At 35.9% G+C, this 13,599-nt stretch overlaps 1 protein-coding gene across 2 annotated transcripts in view; it reads right to left on the minus strand.

Moving 5' to 3' along the window:
- Window positions 1-13,599, minus strand: part of LOC129427380 (alpha-1,6-mannosylglycoprotein 6-beta-N-acetylglucosaminyltransferase B) — a 196,859-nt gene that overhangs the window by 34,931 nt on the left and 148,329 nt on the right. For both annotated transcript variants that reach the window (XM_055183826.2, XM_055183819.2), the window contains 3 exons: window positions 9,533-9,688; window positions 9,289-9,435; window positions 1,920-2,036 (listed from right to left, as the gene is read on the minus strand). In XM_055183826.2, the coding sequence (XP_055039801.2) occupies window positions 1,920-2,036; window positions 9,289-9,435; window positions 9,533-9,688 (420 nt within the window). The remainder of the gene's footprint in view (window positions 1-1,919; window positions 2,037-9,288; window positions 9,436-9,532; window positions 9,689-13,599) is intronic.

The following is a 13,599-nucleotide window of genomic DNA, read 5'->3' on the forward strand; positions in this document are numbered from 1 at the left end:
CGAACAACAAAAATATATATATATAAAATAAAAATAACAAAAATAAAATAAAATATGAAAATACAATAATTGAACATACAATAATTGTATTACCACATAAAAGAAAACAAAATATACTTTTACTTCATGTGTCTGAAAAGGAGCGGGATGAAGCAAAAGCTTGTTTTTTCCCACCCCTTAAAGAGCCATTCAAAAATCTATTATATTTCAAATATTTTCTATATAGTCTATATCTTCATATTACAATTACAACTAAATCCTCCTATTTTTAAAATACAAACCAAATTGACCTTTTATTCCAAACAACCCATCACACTTTAAACTTAATAATCAATCTTTTGACCCGCCCTTACAATCACTCCTGTTCATCCTCATAACCTTCTAGTAGCTTGTTTTTATACATCTTTTTAAGTTTAATAAAATGGTAAAGGGAAATTATACAGCTATCTTTATGGTAAGAAATATTCGTATGTAAATGTTTTACGTTTCGTAGCTGTAAAAACTTAATAATGCTACGATTAAATGTAGCAAATACATCTATATCAAACGCTTCAGCATCTATTGAAACTTACAAAAAAATGTGTTTTGTGATTTTCAAAGTTACATATTATAATTATTATTAATATTACATAATATTTCAATACTGAAGGTCTGGTGTTTTTCGCTGCTTTTTCTGGACAACGCCCACCCACGAGCTGTTTGACCGACATGTCAAACAACCAATCACAGTTTGTTTCGTCTAGCGTTACATTTCAGACTCCCCACAATAACGAGCCGGCTTGCAACAAGTCAGTTATTAAAATAACCAGCCGCAACCGAATAGCATCTAAATAAACAACATTACTCACCATAAAACAACGTTGTGCTCTTCATCAACAGCCACACCAATGAGACGTTCCCGTTAAACGTCTGTTTGAAGCATATATCTTCACTTGTAACACCTACAAGCAATTCAGGCGAACCGAACTTTTTGACTCCACTCACTGCCTCAAGCAAAACTCTTGGACGTCTTTTAGAGAGTCTATGCTGCAAACATATATTTTTTAAATCCAATATTTAGCTGATCATGATAACTGCTCATTATTATCCACGTGAACACGACTGATTCTCTTCCTCAATGGAACGTCAGAGCTTTGTTTTCCAGGGACCGAAACTAATCGCGACACCCGCGTCTTGTGGAAATCCGGTTTATTTCAATCAATCAAAACGACTTTGACATTCTCACAGGGTTTTCAGAAAAGTGTACGAAAAACATCAGACGTTTAGCCAACAGTCTGTGGGCGTGACGTCTGAGGCTGAAACTAGGCCCAGCCCAATGTGGAGGCAAAGGGGGTGTGGTCCCCCAAAAAGATTTTGTGCCCCCCCAGTTTTCTTATCAGACAAAATAAATTGGAGTGCTAAATTCAGTCATATACATTGATATAACGATTTTGTTGTTAACATGTAGGCCTATAACTGAATTCATCCAATGACTGCAACTAACTAATCTCAGGCGAATGGCTTCGGTGCCTAGGTGGCCTTTCCTTGATGTTTCAGCCTGCGAGGTATTAAACATTCATTTTTACATGGAACTCAAACAAGCTATTAATGTCACTGTCACTATCGTCTTTAAAGTGAACTGCAAAAATAAATCAAACATTAATAAAGCTAGACAATGGGCTTACAACTCCAGGAGGGTAGAAAGATGAGGATAGAGTCACTCTGGTTTGATATTTGGGGAGTCGAGTCAAAACATGGAACAATCCAAAGATAAGAGCAGGCGAGGAAGCTCAACTGGATCATTACTTTTAATGATTTTTAATTTAATGAAGTATTTACATGAAAGCTTTTCATACACTGAGTACTGACGTCATTATGAAACCGCATGTAAACACTGTTTATAACCAACTATTGTTTGGGGCTACTAATAATATATTTACCTTGATTTGGAGGATTTCTCGAACAGCAGCCTCAAACTCCTCAGAGTTGTTAAAGTCTGCAGTTATGACGTGAGGTTTGCCAATGTAATGTTCAACATAAGGATGCTGTGAAGACACCTGATAGAGAAAAGAAATAGAAACAAGTCATTTCATAATCTGGCTTTTTAACAGGTCTAAACATTATATAGACATCGCTGAACTGTTGAGTGGAGACATCTTGAATATTGTCCCAGACCCGGTAACAAAAGGGGGGAACCTAAACCTCAGGTGTATGGGGGCTGGACACCACCCTGATTGTGTTCAGGACTCATCGAGTTTAGTGGAGGACCTAATTCATTGCATTAAATATCTAAAAAGTACAATTACTGTATATCAACAGTGTTGTGTCAAAACTGAAGTGGCATTCAAAATGAGTTAGCAAGCAGGAGGTAGAAACGTAATTTAAATGTGAATACCTTAAAAAAATTTAAAGTTTATACATTAACTCAAGTGTTCAAGTATCAAGTATGAATTTCCTATAAAGATTTGTCCTCTTGGATACATATATGTAAATAACATGTCAGATGTTGATGATAAAGGTCAAGTTTAGAAACAATACTGAATAATCTACACTCGAATCTTTTCAACAGTTTGGTGGCTAGAATGTAAATAAAGATGCACTCTTCATGCAAATGAGGACATGGCAAAATTACAGTCTCTGTGATAATGAAGGTCATAAACTCTATTACACGTGATGCTTCACTGCCAATGTTTCACTGCTATTAGCACACAATACTCAATCAAATATAATCAATGCTCATGAGGTGATGAATCCAAATAGCCCATTTTGTAAGTGATAATTAATCTCTTTGGGCTGTTTGATTATTAATTTGTTTCAATTTGTCATAGGAAATTAAATCTGGAAAAAAATATTTGTTAAGAACCCCCCTAAATTCCCCAAATGAAGATATTTGATAGAAATAACATGATTGTTGCAAATGAAAGCACTGAGCTGCTTTTTGACACAAAAAAGATGCAACACCACAACAACCAAAATCTATCTTTTTCATGAAAATCATTGTGTTTGTCCTAACCAGGTGTGATGGCAATATACAACTAGAAACGGTAATTCTATTGAAATAGCGGTTTTAATATCTGCTGTGTCATGGCTGACAGCTGTGCCCACAAAGAGATTTATTTTGCTAATGCTGCGTTTACACCAGCCGCAGTAGAGGCGTCAAGCGCAAGTGATTTCAATGTTAAGTCATTGTGAAGACGCGCTGACGCGTGTCTGGATGTCTCACAGCACGAATGAGGTGTTTAGCGCGGTAGACGCGATTCCGCCTCATTCGCGCAAATGGCCCGTATTGAGCGTCTGGTGCGATACAAACGAATGGTGCTTTTTGTGCATTTTGCGCATGACGCGAATTTGCGACTGACGGCGAGTTGAAAAATTTTAACTTTGGCGGATTTTCGCGCTGCGTTAACCAATCAGGAGCCTGTAACTCTCTCGATAAATGCACAATCAACATCAGCCATCTTGCAAACAGACAACCGCATAACACTTGCCCCTCCCACAAGAAGCGGATTTCGCCTCTGACGCGCGCCAAATGCTTGCTTTTTCCGCGTGTCTACTTCGCTCTAGATGCGCGAATGCATTCAAACTGTTCAAGCGGCAAACTAGGCGTGGTAGATGCGATTTTGTAAACGCAGCATAAAAGTTCTGCACCTCATGAATATTAATAGTCGCAACAAAAGCAACAATGGATGTAACCTATGAAATCACACTAAAGCAATAATCCCAGCGAACCAATGGTTTACAGTGAGTTTTGGAACCTAAAAACACCCTCATGTTCTTTGCGGGCTTATTGCTTTATACCTGGCTGGCAAGGGTTCATAACTTAAAGAGAGCAAATAAAATATAATGATATTGCTAAAAAAATTATTTTCTTCCACCAAACAAGTTCTTCAGAAACAGCAATAAACACACAGGGGGAAGTTTGCTTAAAGCCAACGCCACTTGACACGTGGATTTAACACACGGCTGCACTGACACACTGTTTATCTGAGCGCTTCGAGCACATCATTCCCGGGCAATACTGTGAGGACATGCCAGAGAGAAGCAGAGGAAAGTGAAGCCAACCCTTGGACACCACACACACAGTAACACTGATGTAATGTGGTCAGAAGTTTGGCTTTGAACCAGTCAGAATCAATGATCAGAACCGTTTTAAAAAATAGTATTTCCAACACAATCTCATGGCAGTTTGTATGCATTTTATGATATGGATAATTCTCATGTTTTCGTACAACCAAATTCAAATGTTTTTGTACGACTTGCTTTTGCTACTGATACAGTGGGTTTAGGGGCAGGGTTATCATTATTGTTTTCTAATAATCATAGGTTTCTGTATGATTTACTTTGTTTGAATTCATATAATTAAGCCACCCCATAAAATATGTATGAATTCCCATAAGATCAGTTTGGTATTTCATAACGAAGACATCACTGTGCGTTAGTCATTGATTATGTATTTTTAATTAAGTTAAAATGTTTAATTCATATAATGTGTTTTTTGAAAGCTTTTTCAAATGGTCTGTCACTGAAATTGCATCACGTCAGGTTAAGACATAGTTTAAGTCCTTAAGAACATATCTACAGCTTAGTGGGCACAACTTCTTTCCGGGTACTTTCTGGCACTAAATTAGCATGTTAAACTGTTAGTGCTAGTTTTTGTAGACATTTTTACTGCGGCTATGTTCTTCATTGACACCCTAAAGAAATATGTCAGATGATATAAATGTCTTCTACATTATGTATTTGTAACAAAAATTGTGGAATACACTCGCAGAATTTTTTTAGTTAAATATGGTCCCAAGTTGTAACTGGGGAAGTACACTTTACATGTAGGTACAAATGTATGCATTTGATATGCATTATTATGCACATACTAATATGCACTCTTTGGTACCAATATGTACCTCTAAGGTATTAAAGGTCCCATATGACCTTGCTAAAAAGCACATCATTTTGCAAAGTTTAACGCACAAAGTATACGGTATGTTTCTCCTCTATGTCCTGCCTTTCTGAAACATGACGAAGGACTCTATGCACGCTTATGCCTGGCTCACACCACAGGATAATCGGGCCGAATTTACCCCGATTTTCCCCTCCCGAGAATCCGAGGGAAAATCGGGCAATGGACCTTGATCGGCTCCGAAGTTCGGCCCAGATTATCCTGTAATGTGAGACGTTTAAAAATCTAAATTTACCCCTTCCGATATGCTCTCAAGCAAATCGGGGCCGCCCCGATCTTATTAAACATGTTTGATATTTAGGATTTTAAATCCGCATAATTACGTCATACTTTCACAATAATCATTGAGAGACGGAGATGATTGACAGCTTTCGGGACCGCGAATCAAGCTGCTGTAGCTACGGGTAGACAGCGCAGCCGGACTCATTCCGCCACAACTGCAGCTCGTTGGGGCAGACAGACTATTTAAAATATAGAAATTAATTCCTTGCTTGATTCACGTTGTCATAAACATTATCTAAAATATCCTAAACAACAGAACATGATGATGGTCAGTCACATCACGCACCTGCAGCTATTATGTGTATAGAGGAAATGTAATAAAATAAATAGGCATACACGAAATAAGTTGCACTTAAATAATTAGCTTATTAGAAAAATTAATTTAAAATGATATGACGATTTTCAGTTCTTTTTTTATGACGCGCTCCACAAACGCACAGAACCCGACGGGGCAGCCGGCAGAAAGCGCATCATGTTTTAAATATTACTTTACAGACGCACAAAGTTTTTATCTGTATGACCATATAACCATAAAAGTAATTTAAGGTCATCATGCATGCATTGCTCTTCAGTGTTCACCGGCATGTAGGATATGTACTTACAAACATTATCACGCCATTAGTTGTTGGAAATATAAATGATCCGCTTGAGCTTCACCCAAGTGCAGCGCTGATTGCTGAAATACCGCACACTTGAGAATCTGATGCGCCTCATATCGACACTTACAACGTTTCACATTAAATGACATATTTGTCCAAAACCATTGGTAATGTAAATACCGAATTAAACACTAGACCCTACACTGCAAGATAAAATAGAATAGAATAGAAACTTTACTGTCATAATAAAACTATAATAAAATTTGTTTATAAGCTCTCAAAGACCAGCAGCCTCAGAAGAATAAACAACAAAAATAGAATCCACATAGTATATAGCTACAAAACAATATCACCGCAGAGTAGTATATATACAGTGGGATTAAATAATGCAAACAACAGTGCAAAAACAAGTTTAACCAAGTATCAGTCATTTAATAATATAATATTCCTGTTAGGAAGGAACAGGAAAACAGAGCATTAATAGAAATAGCCTAGATCACTTATAATAACTCTTAAATGTGCAAAAAATAATGATATATAGGCTAGCCAATTATAAAAATATGTTTTTAAATAGATGTATTTAAATTTAAATACATCTTGCATAAGGATTAGACTTGAGTTGGTGCTAGATTGTGCACACATCTACAGTATGCATTCAAACACTGCCTGCATAAAACATCCTTAAAACATATCATGATTGTTGCCTAATAAACAAGCTGAGGAGGAGAAATCGCCTAGGTTTCAAAAAGAAAGCTGCTACTTTGTAAATATTTAAAAATAAATCATAATAAATGTGTCATAATCTTCATTCCTTTATATACTCTTCTCCTGAGGTGAAGTGAAGTGCTTGCTCTGGCAAGATAATCCTAATAATATCCTGTAGTGTGTGATGCACTAGGATTTTAAATTCCTGTAGTGTGAGCATGTTTAAGATTTAAGCAAAGAATATCTGACAAGATTCTCTTTATGTGTGTGCTGCAACCAGATTTCAAAATCTGCCAGGATTTTAAAAATCCTGTAGTGTGAGCCAGGCATTAACTTCCGCGTTTGACTCAAGGCTGCTCTTCAGTTTCTGGAACGGGAGATTTAAAGCAGATGTACTCGTTGTTTGCTGGATTTACCCAAATTTACAACCTGTGATGTGTGAAGAATTGTCCAGATGTGCAAACGCAAAGTTTTATGTGTCGTCTTATCTCTGTGATCATTAAGATAGTTCATCCTGTACTAGCAGAGCTGAGATTGTGCTGTTTTTACGATTCGTCCAGCAGGCTAAACACGTCTTTGTAATGTTGTCTAAAAGTGTCAGGTAAAATAAAAGACGCAAATGAGATCTCTGTAAAAGAAGAGGAAAAGGCAAAGCAACACAAACAGCAGCCGGACTGATAGCCTAAATGGGACGTTTAGAGTTTTTACCATTTTATTTTTTGGTATATTCATGTCGATTGTCAAATCTTTTTTACTTGGATATTTTTCAGTATCTTGTAACTTTAGAGGAAGTAAAGAACAAAGCAAATAGGACTATATGGTAAAGTCCATTTTAGAACTCTATTTATTCATTATTTGTTTATCTCTTGTTTATTCTTAATACCCCGTGTATTTAGTTTGTTGTGTGTGTGCGTTTTATTTTTCTCTGAAGTTATTCTTGTTGTCATTAATATACATTTTCTATTTGTCTTTTGCATTTGTTATTAATAAAGCATACATAAAAATGCAAAATATAAGCTTTTACTGTTCTAACATTTAGCTTGTATAACCACAGATGTTATCTTCGCTAGTACTGACAATAACAATTATACAAAATCAATAAGTATATCAACAACAGATGAATAGCACTGTTATCAATGCAATTTCTAACTAAAAGTAGTGGTAATGCGGATACAGGGTAGCATTGTAGAAGTTGTCATGCTTTCCAGTGAGTCTAATGCTGTAAACACTATGACACACAGCAGTGGTGGCTAGAAGTTCGGTCCTCTCGTCTTTAAAAATATACTTTCATAAGTTTAAATGTATATAGTATATAGTTATTTATATAGAGGCGTGTTCTTCATTGCGCGGCTCGGCATACTTTAATTTGTGGCTCGCATGGCAGTAAATAATACAGTGATATGATCATGCAGGCATGCCCTTTTTTCCGTCTTTTCTGCTCCGGACGCTAACTTTGTTAGAAAACCATACCTATTAGATCAAGATGCACGTCGAGAAGCATGTTCAATTGCATGCAGCGTTTGCACAGAGCGAATGTCATATGACATCAAAGTACCGTGAGATCAGACTGCTTGTTATGCTTTCGAATTGTTCTTGCGGCACAGTAATGTCACTCGCCCACAGTTCTGTGCAGCGCCACATGAAATTACGAGAAATGTGGCCCCCTGGTGGTTTGGGGGGCACTGCATAAGCATATGATAAGAATGCTTAGCAGTAAAATCCTGTTTATGTCATTAAGGGAAATCATTTGAAATTGTCTCAGTTACAAATTTGACTGGTAAATGATAAAGAATGATTTGCAATTGTATTTATTGCATTGCAACAGATTGATAAGCAGACATGCTATATATGACTGGATGTAACTTTTGATACTTTGCGGTAAAGGCGGCTCTCCTATTGACCCTGACCTATCAGTGTGGCTCTCATGAAAATAATAGTGAAGGCCACTGATATAGAGTATAAGTTATTTCTATGTAAAGTAAACAAGCATTGAGCTCTATGACTGGCGGAAGTAGTCCAGCATCCTGAGATATCACCGGAAATACATCAAGCGCCGCCGTGCATAGAGTCCATTTCTACAAAGCTCATCGTTCTAATAAATTGTGTCTACTCCGATTGGCCAGCTATCCAGCGCGTTGTGATTGGTCGAATACCTCAAGCACAAAAATGGAAATTTGATGCTCCTTACCATATTTGGAAGTTCAGATGCGTTTTAGGAATGCATGAATGAGGCTTGACTTTTAAAAAGAAGATCTCTTTGGGTTTGAAACTTCAATATTTGCAACTTTACAGATCTTCAATTTGTAGATGCACAGACATCTTTTAACACTCTAAAGTCAAAGGAAAACATGAAATCGGATCATATGACTCCTTTAAGGTCTTTAGGTGCAAATGTGTACATTTTAAAAAGGTATACCACCCCAGTGACAGGTTGGGACAATTAATTGTTTTACCTTTTTTCCTGACAGTGATGTATTTCTTCAAACTAAGTAAATTCCTTTTCTTGTTATTTTGGGTATTTCCACAATCTATTTAAAACGTAACTAATGAATTGAAAAGCCGCCAAATCTTGAAGCTAATTCCTACTGATCTGACAAACGCCAACAAACAAAGACAAACACAACATTTTAAATTGGCTGTTGGATTTAGAATGGATGAGCTTATTGCTTTTATTGTTTTTGAGTATATTGGCATTCGTCAAAGCAGTGTGAATTAGCCTTTGTAAACAGAGGAACTGAATGGAAAATTCTGCAATTCTGCACTTACTTCTCTGGAGGTGGGCTTTCCCCTGAAGAACTCATGGTTGAGGGAGCTGCGAGGAGGAGTGAACTTCGGCTGCAGGAATACACAGCCATTGGCTATGGCCTCTAAAGGGGCGGGGCCTTCATAGGGGAAGCCAAATCCCATGAAGAGCTGTGAGAAAATAAAAAAATAGATGCTACCAAAACACAGGGGCGTTCTGAAGATGTAAATATTTAAACGTCTTCATCAGAGTTCATGGCAACAGTACCTTAGCTTTTCTCAAAAGCTGCTGTAACTCCTGCTGGGGCAGCAGGCCGTGGTTCCTGACGAATGCAGGCACCTCTGGGGGGCGCTGTGCCTCATAGTAGACCGTACCGTGGATGTCCATGTACCGATGTAGGATGGATAATAACTTTTCCTTACCCTGCATAAGCACAGAAATTAAGTGGCAGATAATGTGGTCCACAAATGTGAAGAACAACATGTCGCTCTGGGAAAGTTTACTTACAAGCTGTGAAACATAATGATGTGATGTGCGTTTAAGCAATAAAATGAAAAGCAACATATTAGGTGTGTTTAACCACTTAACTGGTTTATTTAAATTGTAATATGTCTTATACAGATTACACAAGTGAATTAAATATTCAAAAAATACACCATAACAATAGGTCCTTAAAGGTAACAATTGTATACAGATGTGGCCTTTAAAAACGCGCGTTTTCTCCCGCGGCATTCGCCAATTCGTCTCGCAGAGTCCCGCAGCATTCTGCAAGTGCTTTCGGGGGGGCTACTTTTCCCTTTCCCTTAATGTGTTTCGCTTCAAAGAATATCCACCAGGTGGCGCATAAAAACATTGTCATTGCCGTTGTTTCCAGAAGTTAATAAGGGCATTGCTGAATATTTTACATTGAATTGCTGTTTTTGAGGTGATATGTCAACCCCTTCTTGCCAGCATAACAGCGCATACAAATATTAAGATGACTGTACGTGCAATGCGCATTTATAGTAAGTGCAACAGATAATTTAGTGTGAGCCTAATAAACGCGACTCGTGATATAGGGTTGCTATTTACAATGAATATCTTAATTATTTGTGTTGTCGAATTTTGACACCGTTTCATTGTTTGTTCATAATATTTATAATTGTCAGTTTTTCAAAAAAGTATCAATATTTTAAAGAGATTAATGTGGTATAAAAAAGACATGTTTTAAAGTTTAAAACGTTGTAAAAAATATAGTAGTATTCTTATATTTTAAGAATAACAATATGATACATTTATACTCCGCTAAAATGCTTTACATATGGAAAGAGGAATTCTTCTCATAACAGATATTTTTATGTTATTATTAAGACGTAGGCTACATCTAATAAAATAGCGAACAGAGAAACTGTGCCTTTTGCGGACGAAAAACACCTCAGAAATATTGAGTTTATTAATATTTACACTTACAATATGTACTTTGTGAAATGTGTGTGTAAAATAATCAATTTTTTAACATGTGGCTGTAGAGACAAACACGCTGCGTCGCCTTTCAGATATCTTACACGTTCGCATTCAACACTTTTCAAAACGTATTTATATTAAATCTAATGAATAATTATAAATTATGACATGAGAAAATTAGAAGTGTGCAAAAGAGCACAGTTCAGATATTGTTAATTAAAGCGGTTTTATACACCTTTCTGCCTTGTTTAAATTAACAAGAATTTTATTTGCCACTGTCAACACGTTTTGTGATTGATTTAATGATTTATTACAGAAACAAAGCTATTGTACTAAGCATCTATATATATATGTAAATAAATATATATATATATATATATATATATATATATATATATATATATATATATATATATATATATATATATATATATATATATATATATATATTTATATATATATATGTATTATCCCTTGTGCACACATGTTACCATGTTTAATCTGGAAAGAATAATGGGAAATGTAGTTTCATAAAAGCACTATTTCAAAACATAAAATGAATACAAACTAAGACATTGTGCTTTTATTCATGTGCACTATAAAGACATTGGCTGTTTTTCAATATGTGTTCTTCAATTCAATTCAATTTTATTAATATAGCGCTTTTTACAATAGTTAATTGTTTCAAAGCACCTTTACATTAATAGATGTATGAAACCGAGAAAAACGAGCATAGTAACAATGTAACGTATACAGTCAAGTAGTAAGTTAAGCCAAAGGTGGCGGACTCTCCAGGGGATGAAAAAACCCCCTAGGAGAAAAACCCTCCTGGGTAGTCCAGGGGGAAAACTCCTAGGAGGGAAAAAACCCTTGATAGAGATACATATATATTACATTCTTCAGCAATCTTGCGTTCTTGTGTTCTCGCTTTACGTCACCATTAACTGTCGAAGTTCAATTCCAATTCTCAAGAACACAAGTACAGAGGATGCATGAAAATACCCGGATGTATTCTTGATATCGAGGATGCATCAGGTGCAGACTTGCGCGCTGAAATCTGGGGAGGTCAGGTGACCAACAGGAAGATCGCACACATCTCAATTCCTACAAGTGCATTTTGTGTTCTTGCGACCTTTTAAGTTCGTTCTTCCAAGGTCGCCTGGCAAGACCAGTCTTCACGAGAACGCAAATCCGTTCTTTGCGTTCTTGAGATTGAGAAACAGTCGTAGTCTGATTTCAGATCAGCACCATGGACAGCACACAAATCATATTAAACAATGGAAATGCAAAATGATAAGTCCCACATTTCAGTAAAAGCCAATTGGCTGATTGGTTAAAAAGCTTCTCATTTTATTTAATAATATTAAAATAAGCAGATGTAACAAAAAGAACTGACGTCTGTTGCATCACTCAGAGCCACTTTGATCCAAAACCACATTTATTTATTGAAATGCCAGCTGAGATTTTATCCGTTTTACTTTCCTGCAATTCAGAATGTGTTTCTGGGTCATGGTGACTCAAAATGATGAAACATTAGCCAATATATTTTAGTTATCCCAGTAGATAGGTGCTGTGCTTGCATGTCTGTTGCCAGAAAGTGGATTGACTTGCGGGAAGGGCTTTGGCACAAACAGAAGCACATGACTCGAGTGAGAAGTTGTGATATCGACCGACAACTGTTAACAGTTCCACCTTGTCATCGGAAGATGAAAAGTAACATCAAATGCTAATGTGTGTGTCTGTGTGGTATCTGGTATGTGGAATAATTAAGGAAAATAATGTAAGTAAAACTTTCTAAAAAAAAATCACATGTCCATTTATTATAGTATCAAGATATAATAAAACATACATTTATTTTTGGCTATAGACCTTTTGCGAGTCGACGTCACAGTTACGTCACGCGCACATGTGGTGGCAGAAAAACAGTGGAAATGAATGAGACACGAGTGAAATGAACAATATAACTCACTAGAAAATGTTTTGTTGTGCTGTTAAGTGTCAGAATAGGAATGCCAAAATAGATGACCTTCATTTTTATAATATACCGTCGTCGAAGACACCATTTGAAGATAAACGTAGGTGTTTATGGTTGCAATAAGCCCTCAACCAGACAGACTGGAGTGATGAAATCATCTGAAAATCTTTGAATAATTTGAATAGAAAATAATTCGAGAAGATATCCGTTGTTCTGTCGAAGTCTGATCCCTCTATGTGTTTCTTATAGCGTTTTCATCATGTTACGTTTATAATTTATTTAGAAAGATTAAAAGATTTGAATTAGTTCATAATATCAATAATATTACCATTTATTAAAGTTTTCGTATTACTTCTTTTTACCTTATATCTTAGCCTATGTCTTCTTCCTGTTTGTTCTAAATTATGATGTTTACTAATAAATATATAAACATAGCACACATGATGTAAAGTGTTAATAATACATAAACAGGCCTATACAAATTAATTTGTATGTAAACATAATAGTTTTAGATCAAACACGTAGGCTAAAAATATAAGGAAGAAATTGAAAACAGGAAATGATGAAATATTTAATAAATCATATTATACAAAATACATGATAGTATTGCTCTTATAAGTACTTCAGCAATTCATACTGTAAAAATAATTGATTTGCCAATAAAGAACAATACATATACATTACATACATACACATAAATAGTAGCCAAGCCATTTAAACTTTAATTTATTTAAAAAATAAATGTATCTTGGTGAAAACGTTATAAGAAACATTACACTTAAGAGAAAGATAGTGGAAACAAAATTCTACACAACACCGGATCCATAAAAATCACAGTTTAATGCTAAAACACTCCACACAGCTATTGAGAAGCATTCACTTTCTGCCACCAGCTGGGCTCCGCCCACAAAAAAAA

Source organism: Misgurnus anguillicaudatus, chromosome 19 (genome assembly GCF_027580225.2).
Source record: "Misgurnus anguillicaudatus chromosome 19, ASM2758022v2, whole genome shotgun sequence".
Classification (NCBI taxonomy): domain Eukaryota; kingdom Metazoa; phylum Chordata; class Actinopteri; order Cypriniformes; family Cobitidae; genus Misgurnus; species Misgurnus anguillicaudatus.